A 25754-nucleotide genomic window follows, 5' to 3' on the forward strand; every position below is an offset into this window, starting at 1 on the left:
ACAGACTTGTGAGTGACTCAAGTGTAAAACGATCAATACTGTGGTATCTTGGAGTATTCCCTTTACACATTTGGTATATACACAGGAGAAAAAAACACGCTTCAAATAACTCCTTCCTCTAACAAAAATAATAGGGCCTTCACCTGCGGCTTCCCAAACACTAGGTCCTCCATCAGTGCAAAGAAAGGCAAACCCTATGTCTATATACACTCACAGACAGACAGTCTTTCCCAAGCACAGAAGGCCATCAGACTGTTTGTAATAGTCTAGTCACAGTAGGAATCATTTTAATGGGAAAATATTATACAGTATTATTATTACTTCAACTCAAACCTTATTCAAAATTAAATAAGATGCGTGTAATAATGTGTTATAACTTGTTGCCTTCCCAGACAAGGGCAGTAGCCCTTTGGCTGCTTAGCTGGCTAGCCCTATGCTACCAAATCTGTCCTGAACCAAAGTCCCCACCATCACAGACAGAAGTCAAATGGCTGAAAGAGTGTTAAAAGTCACAAAGTATCTTAAAATCTAAATGTTGGCACAACTGAAAAATCTCCCTCCTACTTTAGACACACTAGTTTGACACATTTTAATACTGCACCAGGTGCTGTCTACACAAAGTAGGATTGCAACAACAGAAAGGCAACAAAAATGAGATGGTCAACAGGGATAAAAGGCGAGACATAACAGAGGAAAAATGGATGGCAGAAATAAAACCCACAAGTCACACAATGTGTAAACATCAAAGTTCTTATTACTAGAATTCAAGCAAGGGAGAAAAAAGACAGCCATAAGGAAAGTGTCAGGTGGAAACTGAAAGGGTGGATCCATTAGAAATGCTGCAATAGAAAAGCAGTGGAGAAGAAGAATGCCATTCAAAGTAACATTACAAAGGCTGAAGTGCTGTGTAGTTCTAAGCAGGGATAAGAAGTAACAGAGGAATAACAAACCAAGGGAGAAGAGAGTCATTAAGGTCTAGTCAAAACAACTTGGCAGAAAACAGGATTAAGAAAAATGTAGATCAACTCTATCTATGAATATGTCCCTCCAGGAAACAGAATAATCCCATAAAACAGGAGTAATGCTGGCTTGTTAATGACCAGGAACAGCATCAGTTCACATCACTGGTGAATAATTTGGGCAGCAACCTTACTATAACAGGAATGGTCAAAGAGAAGACAACACTGAGTGAGTGGATTGCCTAATTCATCTTGCAAGGGGGACAAGGGGATAAAGTTTCCCCAAGTTTCTGTAGCACAATCATCTATGGGGAGACACACATAACTATGTTACCACAGGTGGAATGACCTGGAGGAATGATTCCCTTATAATAGTGACAGGCTGAGGCACAAGTGCAAAATAACACCACTACTGTAACCGTTTTGGGAGGAAATGCAAGCCACCTGTTGGACACAGTAGTTACTATACGTCTGCTATTGAAAATGAATTAGGAGGACAAAAAATAGCCCCTACATATATCATCACTTTTGGTTATTCAAAAGTCATGCCACATGAGTACAATGAAGGGTCAGGAAGTTACTAACAACAGAACAGAGAGGTTATAGTCAGGAAGTTACTAATAACAGAACAGAGAGGTTACAGTCAGACAGATACTCATAATGCTGATGACAGGGATGGAAACCTAAGAGTGAAACAAAAAGAAAGAGTGAAGTCATCACCACATCGGCATACCATTTTCAATGTTATTTTTTTATTTGTAATGATACAGAAAATGATGCACTGACTGAAATTACCATAAGATTTTTCCATTTCTTTCTGAATTTTTGTAATACTTCAGTCTAATCTAAGTGATGGTGACTTCACCACAGTTTTTCACATATCCTAATCTCTTAGACTATCAGAATTTCACTACCCTATTTCTTATTATTGTAAATTAAGTCACTCACCAATTACTTCATTCCTGATGGAGAAACATGTTACCATTGTTTTCATCATAGCAGGATGGACGCTTTTAATTATTTACAATTTTACAAACCTTTACAGACTGGGCATCATCGTCATCAGAATCCTTGAATTCAATGCAGACAGCAATATTTCTAGCCTGTAAAAAAAAAGTCAGACAAAAATTGAAAACGTCTAGAACTATGTTTCTGTGTGCTGCATTATATAGCAGGTCAGACATTCTTAAGTCTCACCTTTGTAAATGACTTTTGACTGTCATACTTCAAGTGTCTTGGGTATACATAGAGGTGATTACTGTAGATGGTGAAAGGCTGCGAGTGTTTAGGTATGCATGGAACAAATTCTTCCACTTCAAATGTTACAACTGTTTTAGAACCATATTCGAACTGCTTCATTGGAATGTACGTTGAATTTACATAATCTAAAATGTAATATTTTAGAGATATTACCTCAGACATAGGCTCTTTCTTATTAGAGGGTGTCTAAAAAATCATGCAGAAACTTACTTGAAAAATCAGGTGCAACATTGTCTACTGTAATGTCTATATTCCCTAGGATAACAGGGAACTTGGACATTTTTTCAGGCCTACAGAGACAGAAAGTAAAGTTTTTTTTACAGTGTCTGCATACAAGAAAAAGCAGGAGAAAGACAACAATTTTCAATAAAAGTAAAGCATAATATGAACAACTGATCTTTTATTATATTAAAGTAATAACTTTCTTAAAGTATAATTGATTTATCGGAAACTCCTCCTAGATGGACTTTTGTGGGTTATCTTCTCCTTTAATCAGAATTAGACATGCATTTAAAATCCCACATTCATGACTGTCATCTCATCCACATTGATGAACGCTGCCATGTAATATACCAGCAACATAAGCATGCATGCCCCCAAATATCTGCTAATCTGCCCTATTCCAGTAATGTACCTTTCTGCACATCAAGAAATAATGCAGGTTTTGCTCCACATTGTTGAACAATACAAGACCATACACCTGCTCAGCTTACAAGGAACACTAAAAACTGCAGCTGGTGGGCCATTCCTTTGCAGGGGAACTGGAAGGGGGGGGGGGCACGGGAAATAGCTGACCCATAAAGAAAGTTCTTCTCATAAATCAGCTGATGTTTCACATGTGTTTTAATTGACATCAAGGACTGCCAAAAAATGAACATAATGGTTGGTTGGGTTGCAAGCACTTACCACCAGAATGCAAGAAGCCAGAGAGGGCTACACAACCATAGAGATCAGATAGCAGAATCCTGGACTGATGACTTTCCGAAAAATTATTTTCAAGACAGGAACAGTATGTCAACTGCAGACCCAAATGATACATGGGCAGGCCCATTCTCAATGAAGTCCAAGTCTCATAAAGAAGAAAGGTCCTAGAATGGAGGATGGAGATGCAGTATTCCTTGAATGAACTGCTTGATCAGCAGAGCCCTCCACAAGGTCATGATGACCAGAGAGTTGACATGTACAGTGACCATAGAATAACTGAGGCTGAAATCATACAGTTGTCTGAGGTACATCACGATGATAGGGAAGCTAACAGACTGAGGCAGTACAGGGTAATACTCTGCCAAAACAAAAAAAAGATTTCTACTTGAAAGTGGAGACATTGACCTGCTATGTGAAAGGCTTCCTAGCACAGTCAATCCCCTTTGAAACTTGATCAGTAAAATCTGGTGAGATTAGGGGGGTTAAAACCAGAAGCTAGGCTGAGCTGGAACTCCATCCATGAAGGACATCTTTGGCTTGGCCCAGAAAGATTTCTGTATTGCCAGGGATTTTACAACATGAAATCATGAACGTCTTTATTACAACAGGCAATGAGAATGAGCTTTTATCCTTCTTCCCTGAATTTTGCAACAAGGTGTGGAATCAACAGGAATAGCAGAAATACAAAAAGGAACCTTGTGCATCACAGGAGAGAAAACACATCCACTGCTACTTTCCTCCTGCAGTCTTGAACCAAAAGGGGAAGACCCTTGTCATGTTGATATCAACAGTGCCTGAATAGCCCCAAGTTATGACACTGCAGCTCCGGAACAGGAATAGAAAAGCAGCTTAGACTGCTGGCCAGTTTGTTCATCTTCCTGAGAATACAAACCACTGATGTAGTGATGTCCATATGTATAGAAGGCAGGCAAGTGTCATCACTATGCACAGTGGTACAGCTTGTACATACTTGCTTGTTTAGGAACTGAATGGATCAAAAGAGGCTCTAGAAGCAGTTTCTCCCCCAAGACTTTTAGAGCCAGAAGCATTACCCTCAGTTCCAACTGATAGATTCACAGCTTGTTCTGCAGGTGGACCAAAGCACATGCTTAGTGTGGGAGCCTAGGTGAAATCCCCAAACTACTAGAAAAATGCCCATAGTCACATCATGTAATAGCCTAGCTGCAGGAAGACAAGTTGCACCAGAAGGTTGATGGGGAGTGTCCACCATTCCAGAGTCTGGCAACAAGCATCTCCCACCAAAACATCTATGAGCAAATGGTGACTCTACAGCCATGAACAACTCAGCAACCACATCCTCAGACATGGAAAGGGAATCATAAAGTTTGTGGCAGCCATCAAGTCCAGAAGACATGGCATAGTCCATGTCTGGAGTCTGCAAAGTGTAATCTGTCAGCTGGCCAAGTCAAGATTTCCAAGGCCCTCTCTATGGGAAAGAATGACCAAAACATGAAAGCACCCATTCCACTAATTCCACTGAGCATGGAAGAGAGAGGACTTCCTCCGATTTATGGTCAGCCCTATGAACTGCATCCAAGCAAAATCCATAACAGAGGCATATTCATGAACAGTGTTTGGCATATTCTTCTGGCTTGACCTGAAAGATTTGTAAAAAAAAACAAAAAAATTAGTCTTGGATTAGAAAGGTAGTTTCTGATATTTACGAATGGAAAATTCAAATAAACCCTTGCAAAAGTTTACGTCATTCTCCAAGTTTTTGGTAATGTCAGTAGTGGAATTATAAAACAAATAGTCCTTATCCAGAAGGGCATTTAACAAGTGACGTTTACATCTTTTGGAAAAGTCTGAAGTTTAACGCGTGCATGTCTTCTCATTACTGACCCAGTAGCAATAGACTTAGACATGGCATCTACAGTACCATACACATATTTAATTGAAAGTTTACTCACCTGAGATGCTAAACATGTCATTAAATTTAACCTCACAATTTGGAATATTTTCTATGGATTATGCCATATTGCAAAAAATGGACAAAAGATGTTTAAATGTAAAAGTTTAGCAATGTGTGGGCCTGAAAGCTAAAGTGGAGGAAATGTACATTTTTTTGCAAAACCAATCAAATGCTCTACTGTCCTTATTGTTGGGGACAGAGTTAGAGGAACAAAGGGTTTTGATACCACTCTCTGTCTAATGAAGTAATGGCAGGGTCAGCAAAATGGTTCTTACAAACGTTCTTATAGGTATTTGGATCCCTAAAGAACCCATCAGGCTTTTTGAGATCAGGAGATTGGGAATCTGGTGACACAGTATGCCACACTATTCACTGTGAATGTAACTGTGTGCTATTAGGCAACACATTACACAGAGGGGCACTCCAGACAGTGCATCACAAAGAAACAGAAACCAAGAGGAGGAATTACAAAAGTTTTCAGATGGTTAGCCAATCAACCCAAACAGAATTAATTTAGGGACAGCCTGGGTCTGTTGTGTGTTTCACAAAAACACACAATACCAGAGACACTCAGTTCATGACAATAATCCAACTGAAAAGAAAAACACCTCTGGAAGACATTATTTGTTAACAAAATTGACAATAGCAACAGCTAAAGAGGAAAGAAAAAATAAACTTCTGTCAACCATTTTCTAGCAGTGCATGCTCGGAAATCTGTAAGACATAAATGGACCTGAATACATTACTAGTAAAAAGTCATCAGCACTCACTTTCTGAAATCTGCAAGTAACTTCAACATGTCTTCATTTGAAAGCTTATTGCTGTCCTGTCTATACAATGAAGAGAATTTGGCATTTTTGTCAAGTGTTCCGGAAGTGTCCTTAAACAAAGGCCTGCAAAAGATATAGGTATTTAATAAACACAGATTACACATGCTACTACTTCATTACCTTTTCTTCTACATATCCATATACTAAGCTACCAATCTAGCAATTTAGACAATGAAAATAAAAATAAAGCATAAAGGATATGCACAGTAGCGTTCAGCATGGTACAAACTTTACATCTGGTCAACCTGTGGCTAATGGCCAACAGCATTGTAATTGATCTATATCAGAATTTTGAAGATACTTCATTACTCACATCCTGTGGGGTGAGGATTTACTGCTGTTACAAAATACCCTGTCATTAAATGTCTTCTTTTTCAGTAATCATTATAGTACAAGAACATTTCTCTAAGAGATTTATTCCCTATAAATATTGCTATTTTGTAAGAAACAAAGGTTATACTGTCCACCAAAGTAAAAATCAAATTATAATGAATGGCATAGGACCATAGCAGGTTATTAGGTTAACTGCCCCAGAGTCTTATTAGCCTAGTCATTCATGACCCAGGTTTTCCCAGTTATCAATATCCAATGAATATAATGGCTATGCCTCAGGGCATCTTACAAGCTGCCTCTGTTCATAAGGGACACAGGTGATAATCCATGGGTGAATTTGTGACTTCCCATGTAATGGGAGTCTGTTCCAGTGAAGGAGTAATCTCAGAGTCACATACCTGTCCCTCCAACATGTTCTGTTATGTCACAGATGATGTTTAGATCTTTAGACTGGGTAATTCTACTACTATTTGTTTTGCAAATATGTAGCAGACCCATCAGAGCTGGAGCAGAGAACGCCTTGTAGATTAGGCATAGATCACCCCTCAGTTGTCTGTAAAAGAGAGTACAGAGACAGGGGTTTTAGGCTCCATAGGACATGTTATTTACACACTGTATTATTTTAGACTGGAACCTCTGTGACTGCTGCAACTGTTTCAAATGCCTGGTCAGGTGCATGCCGAAAGGTCTAATTATTGAATTATTAAAGGTCTAATTACTGGTCTAATGAAGACTGAGTATAGGGAGACAATGACTTCCTTAGATCTGGATGTTATTCCCTTAGTTATAAGTTGTGCCACGTAGAAGGATTTTCTCACCACCATGGACACATGGTTATTAAAGTTCAGGTTAATGTCCACCTGAGTTCCAAAGTCCCTTAACACTAGGTCTACTCTTAGGGGAGAGTTATCAGTGTTATAATTTGCAGGAGTGGTTGTCTTCCCAAAGGGCACAGTCATGCATTTTTTGCACAGATTTTTATGCCATGGCTCTGGCACCAGTTATCTGCCTGTGTCAAATCCTCCTCGAGTATACCTACATCTTTGGGAGATTCAATGACTGCACCCAGCGTGCAGTTGTCAATAAATTTGGTCAGCCAAAGGCCCTCTACATCGTCTTGACTTCAGAGAAATATATACTCCCAACAGGAGGTGTCCCAGTACAGAACTCTGCAAAACACCATTAGTAACAGTCCTCTTGGTGGAGGTGGATTCCCTCACCCTAACTTCATGTGTCCCTATCCATAAACCATTTGACTATCTATTGTGTGACATAGTTTTTCTATAATACTGGAGGGAGGTAGGTTGAATGCACTGTTTTGCCCTCCTCCATGACTCTAGTAAGCTTATTGAAGAAGTTCACCAGGTTTAATAGGCAAGATGGGCCCTTGATGAAATTGAACTGGTATAGGTCTAGTGAATGGAGATTTCCCAAGTCCTTTCTTTATCAGGTCCATGACAATTCTTTCCATGGTTTTGCACATAGCACTAGTAAAACTTATGGGTTTGCAGTTACCTGGGTCTGTTGATGGTGTCCCTAAGTGTACAGGGATGACTGTTGCAGTCCTCCATTCCCTAGGGACGAAGCCTATCTAAAGGCTGTGGGCCTGACAGGCTGTGTTTCAAGTAATTTGGGAGGTATCCTCGAATATTATCAGGACCCATCAATGCAGTGTTTTTAGCTTTGGAGAGTGTAGTGAGGATCTGTTCTTTAGTGATAGTTAGTGAGAAAATGGTAGATGGTATTTCCTGGTCGGGGGGGGGGTAAATGGGGTGACAGGGGAGTAAAATTTGAGACAAATCTATCAGCCGGCAAATTTGCTATATTTTCCAGTTCAGTACAGGGTGTTCAATTTACTATTAGCTCAGCACACTGTTGGGTGCTCCCCTTAAGGTTCTGTACCTAACTGAAAAATGCATTATGGCTATCCTTAGCCTGGGAGGCTATATTTGCCACAAAACTGGCTTTTGTGGACTTAGTCCCCCGAGTAGCGTGTTGAGAAGGTCTACGTTTATAATGCCGATCCTGATATGGGCGACTTGACTTGCGCGAAGGCCGAAATGCGATAGTCACCGAAGTCACATTCCGAATGTGCGAACGGCAAAACCTCGCCTCTTTTTGACCCAAGGTAGCATGGGTGTGGAGGTGTTGTGCGGCCAGTAATGTCGAACGTTGAATGTTTTTCGACATTTAAAAATTTTCGCGGTTTCACATCACGCAAAACGCATCAAAGAAGTGGCCGTTCGACAAAGTGCAATCGCCTATTTAAAGGTAAACCTTCGAGAATGATGAGAGAGTTTTTTGCCCTTCCTATTTTTAGACAGGTTTTTTCTTTCTTTCTTTTATCATACAACCTATTTATTCTTGGGTCCATCAAGGGCGCTTGTTTTTGAAGTTTGTCCAAGCTTTTTAAGGTTTGGTACTGCTATTTAAAATGCAATTATTTACATGTTTGCAAAGGGTTTCTGTAAACACTTCTGCATAAGCCATTGTGTTCTCTGACTTTGAGGGGCTTAGAATTTAGCTATGCCATCATGTAAAAACATTTAGTGAGCCTCCGAAAGGTACTTAAATTTTCTGGGGTTAGCAAGGAATTCAGGCTTTATATTTATTTCATGGGTGACTGCTTTGTGATCTGATCTGTAAGGACATCACATTGGGGGGAGGGGACAGCATTCCCTTATATGTGAGAGTACCAGATCCAGGGTATTTGCACTCCTAGTTGGTGTGCATACAAGCTGCTCCAGGGTTTTTGCATTGACAAAAATCAAGAATCTTTGAGCGTGCAAGCTAGTCATTCTGCATGTATCCAGTTTATGGTGAAATAGTTGAAATCAACAATGAATATGGTGTTGGGCTGAATGGTGAGTTTGGCTAGTACATGGTATGTTTTTTCTGGGTCGTAGATGAGGGACCTATAACTAGCAAGGATATGGTATGGGACTTTACCTAAGGTTAGTTGGACATAAAGTGGCTAAAACATGTCATACTGTTTGACCACTCATAAGGTGTGCTTACTTTTACATAGATTGATAGACTTCCACCTCTTGTCCTTTTCTTGTGCGGTAACTGGTCAAAAAATGCCTTCGTAAATGCACAGATGTCAACACTCTCAAGGGTGAGTAGCACTTCCACAGAGTGGAGCTTCTTGTTGAGATTGTGTAGGATTGAGCAGTAATACCTTTAGTTTATCTTGAGTAGAATTTACTCTGTCATAAGGTTTATCAGGTTGGCATTGCCTAAAAATGGCACTATTGGGTGGATAATGTTTTGGTCAATATTCAAAAGCCTAGAAGGAAAAGGTGCAAACCATTCCTGGCAATGTAGCATGGTTTGTCACTCATGTCCTCCCAAGCAAACAAATACTGCATGCCTTAAAATAACATCAGTAACAAAGACAGTTGTTAAAGTCAATCATCTTTTGTTTACATTATGGTATTATCCTTGTAGAATGATACCCACTGCTATTCTCACATCTTCCTGGGGCACACAATCTGAAAGCTCTATCATGTTTCTCTTCAAATGGTCCAGGAAGTACATTTTGGGTCATTAATGTCCACATGGACTATAATAGGGTCATATTGGTACTTGTGGTTCAATGTCCTCAGTGCATGTAATCTGGCAGATCCTAGCTCTTGAAAGAAAACTGACTGTGACTGTCTCCTTGTTCAGCCTGATGATTGAGGTATCGGTGTGTCTCACAACAGTGTCTCCAATGACCAATACAGTGGGTTGTTTGGTAGTTTGCCTTAAGGGCTTACAGCTGAGACATCATGAGATGTGGTTGTGTGTGTCCTGGGGATAGCTGTCTTTGTAAAGTGTTTGTGAAGTTGCTTATGTTATGGAACATAAATAGGTGCTATAAATGATACAGTTTCAGAAAACAGGAACTGCTATGAAACAAAGCAGCTTATCACTCAATCCAAGTTATGAGAAAAAAATATCCAGGTTTTAACTTCAAAACACATCTTACATTTAAGAACTGCTGTGACTGAACATTTAACTGACTGTTATATTTATTATGGAAATGTTTTTTAAATTCTGAGTCTGCAAAGTAACTAAGTGCGTGTTCTAGACAGTTTAATAGTTATGATTCATACAATCTACATTTTAACTGTAGGACCCTAGTTCATGAAATAACAGTTGTACAGTTATTTAGATCTGATTTGGTAAGTACTTTTGTAGAGTGCACATAGATGCAACATCTCTCTGCAGACTACAAAGGCAAAATTAAAAAGTTCTATACTTTGCTGCCCTACATCAATACCCACAAGCAAATACCTCCTATATGAAATAGTCAGAGAGTAAGTGAGGAAATTTCATGTCACTTACATTTGGATATTACTTTCTATTGCTATAATCCACTATGCACTCATACAAACACTTAAAATGTATTGCTTTGTTTCAAAATTGATCTGTCCTTAGAAGACACTTATGTTTATTATGTCATATAAAATAAATGTATATAATGGTAGTCTGCAAACGCACCAGCAGTATAGCATTCCTTCATATGATTCAGTTCACAGATTCCAAAAAAGTTGCTCTCAGTGTAAGTGACTTACTTTGGTACAAAGCCAACCTACAAACAGGCTTAGACCAGAGGCCAGATTCCAAAAGACCTGCTCTCCACCACTTCTTAGTTTACGTGGTCACTTACACTGAGAGCAAATCTTTTGGAATTGGGCCTAGAGTGTACTTATGTGTGAAGTGATGCAACACAGCCTTCTGACCTCTATCAATGCCAGGTATCAAGATGTGATGTACTACACACCTCCTCAGATGAGGCAGCTGGTCAGCCCATGTCACCGACACTATAGTCAGAAATAAGACCACTACTCTAGACACTTCTGAGGGGCAGTCTGAGGCAAGTGTATACCAGATGCTATAATGGTGTAGAACACATTCTATAGTGGGGCATCCCACTGTACTTACACAATGGCCACTATGACTGCAGCCACTTCTGAAGTACAGGAATGTCAGCAGCTATATAAATAAATAGTTTTAAAATAAAATGTTTTTCTGCCTAGGAGTGTTTTATATGCATATTTATTTATTTATTTAGTATAAATTACATTAGCAAGAATGGATACTGCAATGAGGCCTGGATAATAATATCAATGTAGTGCATGGAGTGCCGTTTACATTCCAAAATCTGCTATGAGCTACTGTAGTACATGACCCAAGTGTAACATTGCTTTCAAAGGTGAGAAATTAGAAGTTATGTCCTTACCATAACGTTCCATGTGGAGTGTTCATCTCGCCTCTGTTCTTACACCTGGGTTCGGAGCCGATCCTCGGCTCCATGTCGGCTGCTTTGCAAGCTCTGCATCGAGAAGAAGCTCGAGACCAACCTAACTCCCACAATCCCCCTCTGCCTTTACCTCAGATCTAGTTTGCAAGCAAACCAGAAGTCAGAGAGAGTAACACATTCATGCCAAAAACAACCTAACTGCAAGAACACCTATACATATATATATATATATATATATATATATACACATATATACACAACAACTGCGTAATGCAGAAGCAGGAGAAATCAAACCAGACACCAAACTGGACGTTCTTCCTGAGGGTGGGAGGGTGGGAATGTAAGAACAAAGGCGAGATAAACACTCCACATGGAACGTTATGGTAAGGACATAACTTCTAAATGTGAGAGTGTTCAATCTCGCCGTTTGTTCTTACACCTGGGTAGCGTCCCTAGCTCCATGTTCCTGAGGAACTCACGGGAGAACGTTCTTGAGCACAGTGGAATCAAAGGTTGCCCTGTCCCTAGAAACCCTGTCTACCTTGTAATGAGAAATGAATGTATGTGGTTTAGACCAAGTGGCAGCTGCACAAATAGTATCTAATGGTAAGCGAGCTGCATGAGCCAGGGATGTAGATACTGATCTTGTAGAGTGCCCCTTGGGTTTGACAGGTAAAGTTTGTTCCGAAGTAGCATAAACAAATATAATGCAATCAGTTAGCCATTTGGAAAGGGTTTGTTTAGTAATTGCTACACCTTTCCTGCTGTCTGCAAAGGCTACAAAAAGTTGATCTGTTTTCCTGTGATCCTTTGTTCTATCCAGGTAAAATCTAAGTTGTCTATGAACATCCAACTTGTGTAACATATACTCCAACTTATTGGAGTGATTTTTGAAAAAGGTAGGGAGTTCAATGGATTGATTAATGTTATTAATAGAGCAAACTTTGGGGAGAAAGGACGGATTAGTGCGAAGAGATACTCTGTCAGAATGAAAGATCAAATAAGGGTGTTTAATAGAAAGAGCCTGAAGCTCTGACATCCGCCTAGCCGATGTAATGGCCACCAAAAAGAGGGTCTTCCACGACAAATACTTCAATGGACAAGAGGAGGCTGGTTCAAACGGAGGTAACATCAATTTAGATAATAAAAGGTTCAGATTCCAAGGTGATGTAGGAGTTCTAACTGGTGGTCTAATATGGAAAGATCCTTTCAGAAAGGCCTTACAAAGTCTGTGAGCCATAATAGGGGCCTCACATTCTTCCACATGAAAGTTGGAAATGGCAGCCAATTGCACTCTTAAAGTGGCAGGAGAAGCTCCTTGGTGGAACAATTCGGTTAAAAACTCCAAGATCTTATTTAAGGGAGCTATAACAGGGTCCAAATGCTGTGTATTTGCCCAGTAAACAAAACGCTTCCATTTACTAGTGTAAGTCTTTGTAGTGGAAGCTTTATGAGAAGCCAATAGTATATTCTGAACTGCAGGTGAAAGAAGATCAGACCTGGCTAAGTAGGGAGCAGCCAAGCTGCTAGTTGGAGTGACAGTAGCGAGGGGTGGGGAGCCCCTGACGAGTGGGTCAGTAGATCCGGCTCTGGGTCCAGGATCCAGGGTCCCAATCACGGTGTGCCAGAAGAAAGGGAAACCAGATTTGACGAGGCCAGAATGGGGCAATGAGGATAATCGTCCTTTGCAGGTTGTTGGCTTTCTGCAGAAACTTTGCAATCAGGGGAAAAGGAGGAAAAGCGTACAGGAGACCCGGGCCAATCGTGAACCAGAGCGTCCCTGGGGACTTCCCTGGAGGTAATAGGGCAAAATAGCTTCTGCATTTGGCGTTCATTGGAGACGCAAAAAGATCGCAGGAAGGCTGGCCCCATTTGCGAAAAATCTTCTTCGCAACTGACTGTTTGAGGGACCACTCATGAGGCAACAGGATTGCTCTGCTCAACCTGTCGGCTATGACGTTGGATGACCCGGGATGTGCGTTGCAATCAGAAAGCGACCGTGGACTCCGCCCATTGCCAGATTCTCATGGCCTCTCTGCATAGCTGATAAGACTTGGTTCCCCTTGTTTGTTTATGTACCAGACTACGGACATGTTGTCCGTCTGAACTGCAATAGTCCCTAGAGGAAGAAGGGGAGCAAAGTGTTGCAACGCTAGAAACACTGCCCTCAACTCTAGAACATTGATGTGCAGATTGTACTCTAAATTGGTCCATTCGCCTTGGACTGTCTGTCCCTGAAAGATGCCCCCCCACCCTATCAGGGAAGCGTCCGTGGTCACCGTAGCTGTCGGCGTGGGTAGCACAAATGGTCTTCCGCTGGAAAGGTTGCAAGTCCGGAGCCACCAGGCTAGGTGTGATTTGCATGTGTTTGTGATCAGAATTTTGTGTGTCAGAGGTAGCTGTTGGAACGACCATTGTGCAAACAGTAGCCATTGTAGAACTCTCATGTGCAGTCTTCCCAATGGTATCGCAATGAGAGAAGCTACCATGAGACCCAAAACCTTCAGAACCAGTTTTGCTGGGGATTTTCTGGATGACAGAAGAAGAGATATGTGGCTTTGTAGTGAGGCTATCCTTTCTGGAGGAAGTCTTAGAATTAAACGATGCGTATCCAATTCTGCTCCTATGAATGAGATATGCTCTGATGGCTGTAGTGAAGATTTTTCGAAATTTACGGAAATTCCGAGATGAACACAAAGCTGCAGTGTGTAATCCCTGGCCTGAATCAGTTGATGCTGGGTGGTGGCAGAAAGGAGCCAGTCGTCCAGATACGGAAACACCTGGAATCCCAGGCGTCTCAGGTGAGACGCTACCACTGCCATGCATTTGGTGAAAACCCTGGGGGCTGAGGTCAGACCAAAGGGCAGGGCTCAAAACTGAAAGTGGCTGGCTCCCAGCGCGCAAGTGATCCCTGGACGCCCTGGCCATTTTGATGTGGTAGTATGCGTCCTTCAGATCTATTGAGCACATCCAGTCGTCCTTCTGTAAAAATGGAAGGATCGATTGAAGCGTGACCATCCGGAACTTTTCTTTCTTGACGAAGGTATTGAGATTGCTTAGGTCCAGAATCGGCCTCCAGTCCCCTGTCTTCTTTGGAACTAAAAAGAACCTTGAGTAAGTTCCGAATCCTCTTTGGTCCGCTGGGACTGGTTGGATGACTCTTTTTTCTAGCAGCTTTGAAATTTCTATAGCTGCAGGGTCTCGCAGATGGGGCGGCACATCTGGGAGTCTTTTCTTCGGAATTGGGGGCAATAGGAAGAGTATTCTGTAGCCTCTGGTAACAACGCTTTTTACCCAGTTGTCTGATGTAAGATTTCGCCAGGCCTGAGGGTATAAAGCTGACTGACTCCAGAGCAGGACAGTCGGGCCTCCTCTCAGGAGTGCTGGAAAGGTTTCCCAGTGGGTGTATCCCTGTCACCTTGGTTTTGCGGAACCCCTCTGCCGCCAGGGCGGCATCTTCCACTTCTGCCCCCTCCTCTGCCTCTAGAGGGGGCATCACCCTGTGTGCCTGGGAAAGATCCTTGGGGTTTTCGAAACCACATTTTTCCACCACGTTGCCCTTTGGGGTACGGTCTGGATGGGGTGGAAAAACGGACTCCGACAGCAGACAGAGTTTTTCCCTCTTGCTCACACCGGGTAAGGGTCTCCTTTACTTTGGGGCCAAAGAGAGTGGCACCATCAAATGGGGCGTTAGTAAAGGAAGACTTGAAGGCTTCCGCAAATGAACATAAGCGCATCCAGGATTGTCTACGAAGAGCAATCGCTGAAGCTGATGCCCTACTCGATCCTTCGGCTGCGTATGAGATCAGCCTCATGGACGAGTTTGCAATAGATGTAAGGGTATTGAGATGTGCTGTAACCTTTTCTGAAACAGCAGCATCTGTAGCACCCTGGAGGGTATCTCCCAACTCTTTGATTAGATCCCTCTGTAGCCGTGTGAAGTGGGTCAAATAGTTCAGGGATCACATAGAAAAAGCCGCTGAACTAAAAATGCGCATCCCATACCTGTCCATAGTCCTAGAATCTCTGTTAGGCGGATGGACAGTTGAGGAAGATTCAGACATCTCCTTTTCGTGGCCGCTGCCACCACCATAGCGTCCACTGGCACTCCCTTTGTCAGATAAGCCTTATCCTGAGGGGCAGTAATATATTTGTTAGGCTTTCTAGGGACTGGCTCCACCGTGTCAGGCGTCTCCCACGCCCTTCGAGCAATCAGCTCCATCAACTCATCGAAGGGTGGAGTGACCCAGGAGGAGGAAGGGCGAGCACCGAATGCCTTCAGCAAAACTGACTCATCCTCAGAAGGGGGGAGGGCTTGCCAATCACCTCTCTGCTTTAGGATCTCCAAGATGTCAGAAAAAGAGACATCCTCTGAGGGTGACTTTGGGGACCCTTCTGCCTCATAGTCAGTGTCCAATGTCAATGATTCTTGTGGAGAATCTAAGTGTCTCCTCTTACACAATCTTTTCCTCGGAACTTCCTCGGAGGGGGCATCCGAAGAAGCCTCCGAGGAAGAGAGGGCACCCTCCAGGGGTGGCTGAGACACAGGTGCTCGACGCTTAGATGTAGCAGTGGGTGCAGAGGAGGATAACGTTCCTTTATGGGAAGGAGAAGCTGTTTCTGCTGATGTGGTTGTCTGGGTAGACAACACCTTTCTCATGAGGTCGAAGGCCCTTGGGTCCCGAGTCGAGGTATCTCCCGGTTCCGAGGAAATCGTAAGAATCCCCGAGACAGGCACCGAAGGCATCGACCCCGAGGACGGAGCCGAGTCGATCCGAGCCGAGGCCCCGAGAGTCGGAACCGAAACATCGGTCCGACTCTCAGTCCCGGATCCAAGGATGGATCTTCGGCTCCGAGACTCCGGTACCGGATCCGATGGAGTCGAGGTGAACGGAGCCGACCGAGAGAAAGACGGTTCTGGCACCGAGGGCTCCACAATCAGAAGATCAGCCTCTCCCGGCTCCGAAGACTGGATAGGTTTCGGAGGAGGAACAGGTGGAGATAAGGAAGGCCTTGAGTCTCGACACCAACTGGGAGGAGACAGAGATGAGCTTGGATAAGGCCGTATTCTCCATTAATTTCTGCACCACGCGGTCTACATCGGTGTCGGAGAGGGGCCTGGAAGAGCGCGTCGAAGGAATCGAAGACGGAGCCGACCTCGACAGTGCCGGGGAGGGAGCTCCGTCACCGGTTCCAAGACTCGAGGCTCGAACTGACAACAGTTCAACACTCGGCCCCGAAGTCTGTGGAACCGGTGATCGAACTTTAACTGAAGAGCTCGGAGCCGATGACCTGGGCTCCGACGTCTTCGATTCCTTCGAGGATTTGGATGTCTGGTCTGATGCATCCAGAGCCTCTTGAAAAGTAGGTTTTAGAAGACCCCTATCCATAAGTTTCCTGCGCCTATCTGTCATGACCCTTCCACTGAAAGAATGACATATTGAACAGTCTTCTTGCAGATGGAGAGGGCCAAGACAGTAGACGCAGGAACTATGATTATCAGTCACCGACATCTTTTGCCCACATTGGCAACGTTTAAAGCCAGACTTAGCTTTCTCAGACATGTCACAATTTTAGGTACAGCTAACAGAGAAAAAGTTAGTATTATGTCAAATCCAGTAATTTTGTCTAATCCAGAAACTTATGTCAAATCCTGTAAAAAGTCAATCCAGTAGTCAATCCAGTAAAAGGGTGGGGTAGGCCCAGAGGGAAAACTCTAATAAAGTATAAAAAGAACTTTATATGGAACCGAGATTTCCTCGAAACACTACAAACACACACACAGTCACTTAAGACAATATTTTAGAAAAAAAATTTGAAGAAATATAAGAAAAATATAAATCTTAGCTTAATGTTGCTCGAGCTCATCAAACTGATGCGAACACTGCAGCGGCAAACTAGATCTGAGGTAAAGGCAGAGGGGGATTGTGGGAGTTAGGTTGGTCTCGAGCTTCTTCTCGATGCAGAGCTTGCAAAGCGGCCGACACGGAGCCGAGGATCGGCTCCGAACCCAGGTGTAAGAACAAACGGTGAGATTGAACACTCTCACATCAAATGTTACAAACTTCCCCTAAGCAATGTTACTGCATGTATAAATGAAAGGACATTCAGTCCCTGAATGTATTTCCTCCTATATCCACAGACGTTTACTGACATTAGTCTGTAAGTAACTTATCTAAATTAGAGTAGTATTTAAAAACTGTCCCCGACTATTTCCTTACTTGCTGTCTATGCTACAGCACTTGCAAAATGCTTTGTTTTTTAAAGCTGGTAATACATATCTTTTTTTTGCAACTGACTCAGTGCACTACCACAAATTCTGATCAGGTCTCACTGATCATAACCCATTATATTACGTGTTCGCAACATGGATACCAACATTCAACTTTCCAGCTTCTCTCTAGAAGTGAATTTCTTGGCATCCATGTTCCAAACATGTAATGTGGTTACAATGGCAAACCTGATCATAACCTTCTATAATATCTCCCATTAAAGCACATCTTTGTTCTCCATAATGCTGAACCTTGGGGAAAAAAAGCACTGTGGACTCCTCGAGCCAGTTTATAAATTGCCACAATTATTTCCAGAAAGTGATTTGAGAAATGAGCTAGGCTTAGTACATGAACCAGTGCTAACAGGCAAATTACAGTAAAACAGATTAAGATTGTGACAGATCATCTGATAGGGAAATCTGTTTGAAATTTAGAAGAATGATGGTAGGCAGTTGAAAAACTGAAAGGTGGCAGTTTCTACTGTAGTTTACATAAGAGCTTAGATCAATATGGATTGAGATATCTAAATAACTATCTAATGTCCTTTTGGATGTTTTTTTTTTGCTGTTTGTCTTTTGGCTTTTCCTGGTTAGGGGTCGCCACAGCGGAACTCCATTCCACTAATGATTGGCAGTTGGTTTTTATGGTGCTGAGTTGCCAGCCCAACGCCCAACCTTTAATGAAGGCATGCCCATTCAACGCATGTCTTTTGAACGCCCACTCGACTGTGGGGAGGACATGCAGACTCCACACAGGAGGCACTCCCAACCCAAGCCAAGAATTTTGCTGTGAGGCAACAATGCTACCGCTGCACCACCGCGGCTGTCATCTAATGTCCTTTTGGATAACTATCCAAAAATAAAATTGTTTTAAGTGAAAATTACATAGCATAAAAGACGTATGGCAAAGAAAAGAAATAGAAGACAAAAAAAAAACTTTATTTTTATTTATTCTTTGTTGAATGTGTCAGTTCCACTAGGCTTGTCTCGTTTCAGGGGAGACCTGAGGTAGTATTTATACTACTAGGGGAAATTTGGCCAGGGCATCAGGGAAGTTCTAGTATTCTTTTCAATGGGTGCGGTGGGATATTTTACATCCACCTGAGCTACCACCAACTCAAGCAGACGGGGCCTCAGTTTAATGTGTTATCCAAAGAACAGCACACTAAGGAGTGCAGCACCTCCCCTTATGCTGCACTACACTGTCAGCAATTGATATTCCTGCTGTGGGAATAGAACCCACAACTTTCTGCACCAAAGGCAAGTGTGCAACCTGTTGAACCAATGAGACTAGATTTCCTCAATTTTACACACAGGATCATAGCTCCATGTCATGTAAAGAAAAGGCTTTAGATTTGAGTAATTTTACTGACAGCAGTTTAACGACTGTTTACTTAACTCATTGCATCCGAGTGACACCTCCAGGTGCATCTGCAGATCACTCCTACTGACGCCTCTAGGCGTCAAATATTACTTCTTTATATTTGCATCAATAATTCCAAAACCATGCTATGTACAAGGTTTTAAAATATTTCTTCTTAAAGCTTACGCAATGGAAAACTTAACCACATTAACATTTTACCACTATCTGGTGAAGGTAAATAGATATTAACTGTTGTTTTTATTAATTTATATAGATATAATTTTCACATTTTTCTAAATATCACAACAACCCACCAAGTAACAGAGACAGAACTAGCTATCCTCATATGAAAGCTCTCAGCTAGATGAATAAAATGCTCTGATAATATGTGTGTAACTTGAATGGTTGATGAGGTATTGTAAGTTGTTTACAAAATATTACAAACATAATAATTACTGTATTTATTGTGACTTATAAAATTCATTTTAAGACCTAGAACCTAAAGAATGCTACCACTATAAAAATAGTTTGTGCTGAAGAGTTTGCCATTTGCACTTCTTTCATAACCTCGCTGTATTTGTAAATACCTCGTATTATAAATGATATTGTGTTTTTTTTTTTTTTGCGTTTGTTGGAGCTTTTCTCCCCGGGCCTCCACTGAAAATGGACATATATCCAGTTGGACTAGCCTGGTCAACAAATGTAAAATAAAATAAATAAATAAATATGAACATTTGTTTGAAATGCAAGGACATAATTTGATTCTGTCAAAAGGCTTAGGCTCCGCCCATTGGAAGTTACAGTGCAAACTTCATGGAGCCCCATCGGAGTGAATGAGTTAATATATAAATTCAGGATCTCAAAAGGGAATCTTTGGGATGAACGATAAACAAAGGGGAACATTACAAAATACTGCTCCTGTGATTTAGTTGATATGATGCAGATATGTCTCTATTACAAGAAAACAAACAACTTGTTTGAAAAAGCATTTTTCAAGGAATTATACATTTTTAGCAATCGTGTTAAGATATCACCATTGTTATGCAGGACCAGGGATGAATACGCAACAGCAACTTTAGCAACACACATTTAATATAATACAAAAAGCACAAAACAGAATCAAGTAGGTTAAATGCCATTTTAATGGAAATGCTTTTTCAGTCTGTATATTGTGGAACTGTGTACGTAATATTCTGAAAATGAAACTACAAAAGCAGCCAAAATCTAACATTATTTAGTTTAAACATTTACTTATTTATCTACCTACCAGGAAATTCCAACTGGACCCAGATCCTTTTTCAGTGGAGGCTCGGGGAGAAAGGCTCCACAGAACAATAAATGAGCAGCAGAGTACATGAAGAACAACTGAATATACATACAATAGCAAATAATACATACTGCAACAAACATCAGCTATACATACAATATGAAACATAGTAATGGACAGATATACCAATATCTAGCTAAAGGCTAGGAATAAAGATAGGATGTATCTACAGATAGTACTAAGCTCAAACAGATACCATTCTAAACTCATATATCTAAATCTTATATACAAATATTGCACTAAACTCAAGCGGATATAAAGCAGAAGCTCCACACAAAGGTGAAACAAGCTAGAAGGGCTAATGGGATGGAAGGGGAAGATAGAGGAGTAAGAGAGGAGACTGAATGACTAGTATATGTGGTAGTGAGAGGAAGCTAAGTGTAAAGTCAGTTGGATATGTATTTGGAGTTGAGATGAAGTGAGGTAGTTAAGCATGGCTGTCTTGTGAACCTTTTTTATGGTAACAGAAATATGAGTGTCAAATCTGAGATTGTTATGAATCTCAACACCATGTAGTTTGGTGTGTTCTGTTGGGGAGATGATGGTATTGTCTTTGGCTAGAATATTAAAGTGGGGGATAACTGGGTTAGATTTAGTGGGTTGGAAGATAAGGAGTTTAGTCTTGCTTGGGTTGGTAATAACTGGTCATTAGATAACTAGTTTTCTACAGATGAAAAGGCTTCCTGTGTGATCTTGTGAAGTTCAGGTATAGTTGGGGCTGAGCAGATGAGGGTGGAGTCATCTGCATACTGTATAAGAGAAGCATGTTTGGTGGCTGTGAACAGATCACTGGTGAAGAGTGAGAATAGTAGGGGACCAAGGATGGAGCCTTGGGGAACACAGAGTGTTACAGGAAGTGGAGGAGATAGGTCATTATGCCAGACAACTGACTGTTGGAGGCCATTTAGACAGCTGTGAAACCAATCAGTAGCTGACTGGTCAAAGGATAGGTTAGTGAGAACAGAACTTAGTAGTTTGTGTAAGACTGTGTCAAAAGCCTTGGATAGATCCAGAAATATAGCAGAGGAAAACAGGCCATTATTTTTATGATGCATAGCATTAGTGAAAGAGAGCAAGGTGGTAGTAGTGCTGTGGTATGGGCTGAAGTCATGCTGGGTGCTGGAGAGGAGGTTATTAGCTAAGAGGTAGTCTAAGAGTTGAGAATGGATGCATTTCTCAAGTATCTTGGAAAGTGAAGAAAGGATGGTTATGGTGTGGTAACTGGAACGTTCACTGGAGGAGCCACCTTTATAGAGGGGAATGATATGGGATATTTTTCACAGTGTGGGGACATAGCTTTCCTGATAAGGACAGATTAATTAAGATAGAGACTGGATAAGCTAGGGCTTCTGCTGCTATTTTTAGGTATTCAGAGGGGAGATTGTCAGCTGCAAGTTTTGTAGGCTTAAGTTTCAACAGAAGTTTTTTTTATATAGGTAGGCACTGATGAAAAAGAAAAGACTGTGGGCAGAGTATTTGGTTTTGATGTGGGGAGGGTGGGTAGAGGGTTGTGTTGTTTAGTCAAAGACAGAATGGTTTCAATAAAGTGTTTATTGAATGAGTCAGCAATACTGCTGGAGGAAGGGAGAGTGGTAGGTGTGGGGGGGCCTACTTTACCTGGGTGGAGAATGGAGTTTATTGTGGACTAGAACTGCTTAGGGTTGTGATGGGAGGAGTTTAGGGCAGACTGATACTATTGGGTTTTATCTTCTTTTATTTTCTTTTTAACCTTGTTGCGCAACTCTAGGAATGACTGTCTGGCGGGGGGGGGGGGGTTGTTAAGCGCCAGTGCTCCCAGGCCTCATCTGTGATTTTCATTAGTGCTCTGGTGCTTTTTTGTAGCCAAGGGGAGTACTGTGCTTTGATTCTAGCATTTCTTATGGGGGCATGTGTGTTTAGGATGTTTAGGAAAGTGCTACTGAAGAAGTGGACGGCTTCATTCAGATTGAGGTACTTTAGCGGTGTCCAATCACATTTTTGAAGGCATGAGATAAAGGAGAGAGGGTTAAAGTTTACCCGGTTTCAGATTTGCCAATAGATAATGGGTTTAGCACAATTTAAGTGGTGTCTCAGAAGGAACATCTGTATTAAATCCCATTTTAGACACCAAAACGCACATGCATCAAATTTCTCATCGAGTATACATATATGCATTGTTTTTAACAATCATTCACTCCATTACATAAATTACTCATTTCCTGCACTCTCAAACCTCACTCCTCTTGAACATCACTCTGTATGTATTGTTTCCACAAATTCCATTTATTTCTATGTAATTAGCTCCTTCCCCTTAAATTTTTTATCTCCCAAAAATAACTATAACTGAAGTACTGAATATTTTGACTTCCATTTTCAAACATTTTTTCCAGCTAACAGCATTAACACTTACCTTTACTATGTTTAAGCAAGTCAGATGCTATGTACCAGCTCAAAAGTACCATTTCCTTAGTTACAATGATTTGCTCTTCCAACATTTCTGACAAAGTACTCTGACGGAATTTTTAAAATTTGCTAACTCGTTCCATTCCCAAAAGACGTTCTCAAATACCACTGTCTTCTTCTCATCATACCTCCAGCATTTGTTATCTACCTGAAGAAAATTTCTCAATTCTGACTGACATATAAAACTACTTATGCAAACATTTCAAAACAAAAATCTTAAAACTTCTTAATTTTGTTACATAACTGGGAGCAATATATATATATATATATATATATATATATATATATATATATATATCTTCCAATTGTTCTTTCATGAATTGCCTTTCCATTCTCAATCTCCCTTCACTATACATACATACATACAAGTGTGTGACTGTGGACTTATCTTCTGTCCTATTAAAGTCGAATAAGTAAGTTATAGCAAACTAGTTTCAGGCAGTGTGCAACCTTTAACTATATATGAAATATAGATTAAATCATTCTGCACAGAAGTAGAGGGCAGAAAACAGTTACAACAACTCAAAAAACAAAAAATTATGAAATTAATACACTAGGGCAATTTGGATACAAAAGCTATCATCTAGATTTCTTGATTTAGTGACTTCTCCAGCACAAAATCATTTAATCAGCCAAAAAACAGTTGGAATAACTCAGCATTTGCCCTTATTCCTTGAAGAATTCTTTACTGAAATCATGTGGTTGCATAAATAGTTACCTACCTGGCAGCCCATGCAAAAGGCATACGATATTGCCCCAGTCTGCTACACGCTAACTTGGCATTCTTCAGTACTTTCTGTGCAGCCTACAGAGAGAAAGAAATCCGTGACTGGCAATAATTCACAAGGCTAATCTAATCTCTGCTAAGGAATATTTATATACCCATTAAAATGTTCACAATGGTGGAGAAGTCAAGAACTCTGAGGACAAATACAGTGAAAAAATATGCCTCTGAACAGATCTCTAAATGTTTAATGATCAAAATGCATATTTTACTTCTACAATGTTAAAATTAAAGCCACAAACTGTTAATATACATGTCTTTCTATGTCTAAAGAAAGCAATAACTCTTACATTAAACAGCTTTGTCAAAACGCAAAATCCATTAAACTGTTCTATAGAGCAATATAATTAAAAAAAAAAGCTGCACATTGCAAACAAAAGAAGAAGGAATAAACTGAATGACTTAATTCAATATACAACAGTACAATGTTGCAACACACTAGCACTGGTGGGAATGCTTTGATCGGCTCTTCAGTAAATTAAGCAGCAAGTGGGCACAAACGTAATTAATTAAATGCAGAGTAAGGCTGATGCTATATTGTATGCACAGGAAAATATTCAAATGTACTATGTAAAATACAACAGTGTGGGTACTGTAGCTGCTGGGAGTTTATGTTTGCTGCTTTAAACTGAAAAACTTAAATGGAAATTAGTATACTTTCTGTAAATGTAGAGGCAAATAGATTATTACCCTAAAATTAGCAAAGGCTCTGGTTTTCTAATCTAAATTGCTTACAGAATAGGATGAAGCTAAGAATCTGTTGTAATTGTCGAGTTTGGAAGGCATCTTTAACCATATACACTTGTGATAAAGGTAGGCATCAATCAAAAAATGACTAGACACTGCTTTCTAAGAGTCCTTCTCAATGGTTCAAAACATATAAGAATTTATGTTTAAAAGGGCAATGGCATAGACCTTACTGTTAAGGGAAAATGAAGATGATTATTTGTTTCTAAATGCAAACACTGCCCCCATGACTGCAGTATGAGAATATGTAGAATAAACACAATATTGGTTTACTAGCTGAAGGTTGTTCATGATGTTTTTCTTAGTTAGTTAAAAAAAAAAAAAAATATATATATATATATATATATATATATATATATATTTTTTTACTAAATGTATGCAACTGGTTTTCTATGTTGGAGAGGGAGTTAACATTTGTTTTAGAAAAACTGTAGGCAAAATAATGTGCTGTAGGATGAATAACCTCAAATTCTGGGTAGGCAAAGCCTAAGTGAGCGGTTCAAAAAATGGAGACCTAGTTCTTTGCTGAAAGGTTTATACCTTGCAATTCCTTTTGAATTGTAAATAGTTCCGAGTAACATGTGTGTGCTAGAAAGGGAGGAGTGGATGCGTTATGAATTATAATATTTTTAAAAAAGGATAATCAGCAGCACTTAAACAGAAAAGAAGTTGTTAAAATATAGAAGCTGTACCTGCCAATTGTAATTATGTGCATATAAAATGCCATATGGAATATTACGTGCAAAAAAAACATGCCAGATATGATTAGTAATTGTAATCTTTACATGTCAGAATGGCTGCACTATCAAAATTAACATGGAATTTAAATGGTCATAGCATGGCAGAAAAAAGCAAAGAATAATGACTTACATTATGAAGCGCAGGGTGCAAATAGCACTGTTAGTGGAGATGAGCTTGGACAGGAATGAACAAATGAATTTGATAAGCCAAGGGTTTTAAAGTGAACACTTAGAAGAATATCAAGAATAAAAGAGAACTAATGACAATGTTAGTGACAGACTCTAACAGTAACATAAGAAGAAAAAATATAGTAATGGTAGAATTCGTGGCACAGAGGGGTTGTTGGCAAGGAAACTCATTTACTTTGGCATGCGTTTATACCCCCAAGTCAAAGATGTTTGAGTTCAGGAGCATTTGGGGGAATGCAATGTATTTTTTAATTATGGCTGGGGAATGAAATTTCTATCATAATAGTGTGCATTAGGGGTAATTAGAAGGGAGGTTACAACACAAAATGGTACATTTTTAAAGAATTATATGAAAGCATTTGGTGGGAGATATTATTCCAGTAGCAGGAGCTCAGACAGAA

The 25754-nt window shown here is 40.6% G+C and overlaps 1 protein-coding gene across 10 annotated transcripts in view; it reads right to left on the bottom strand.

The window, feature by feature from the left end:
* DOCK9 (dedicator of cytokinesis 9) overlaps window positions 1–25754 on the bottom strand; it is a 2508686-nt gene that overhangs the window by 831410 nt on the left and 1651522 nt on the right. For all 10 annotated transcript variants that reach the window (XM_044071294.1, XM_044071300.1, XM_044071298.1 and 7 more), the window contains exons 14-18: window positions 23616–23698; window positions 5847–5969; window positions 2430–2509; window positions 2157–2344; window positions 1997–2062 (exon numbers count right to left, since the gene is read on the bottom strand). In XM_044071294.1, the coding sequence (XP_043927229.1) occupies window positions 1997–2062; window positions 2157–2344; window positions 2430–2509; window positions 5847–5969; window positions 23616–23698 (540 nt within the window). The remainder of the gene's footprint in view (window positions 1–1996; window positions 2063–2156; window positions 2345–2429; window positions 2510–5846; window positions 5970–23615; window positions 23699–25754) is intronic.

The sequence above is a fragment of the Protopterus annectens genome, chromosome 5.part0, assembly GCF_019279795.1.
Source record: "Protopterus annectens isolate FY-2018-M chromosome 5.part0, PAN1.0, whole genome shotgun sequence".
In the NCBI taxonomy this organism is placed as follows: Eukaryota; Metazoa; Chordata; order Ceratodontiformes; family Protopteridae; genus Protopterus; species Protopterus annectens.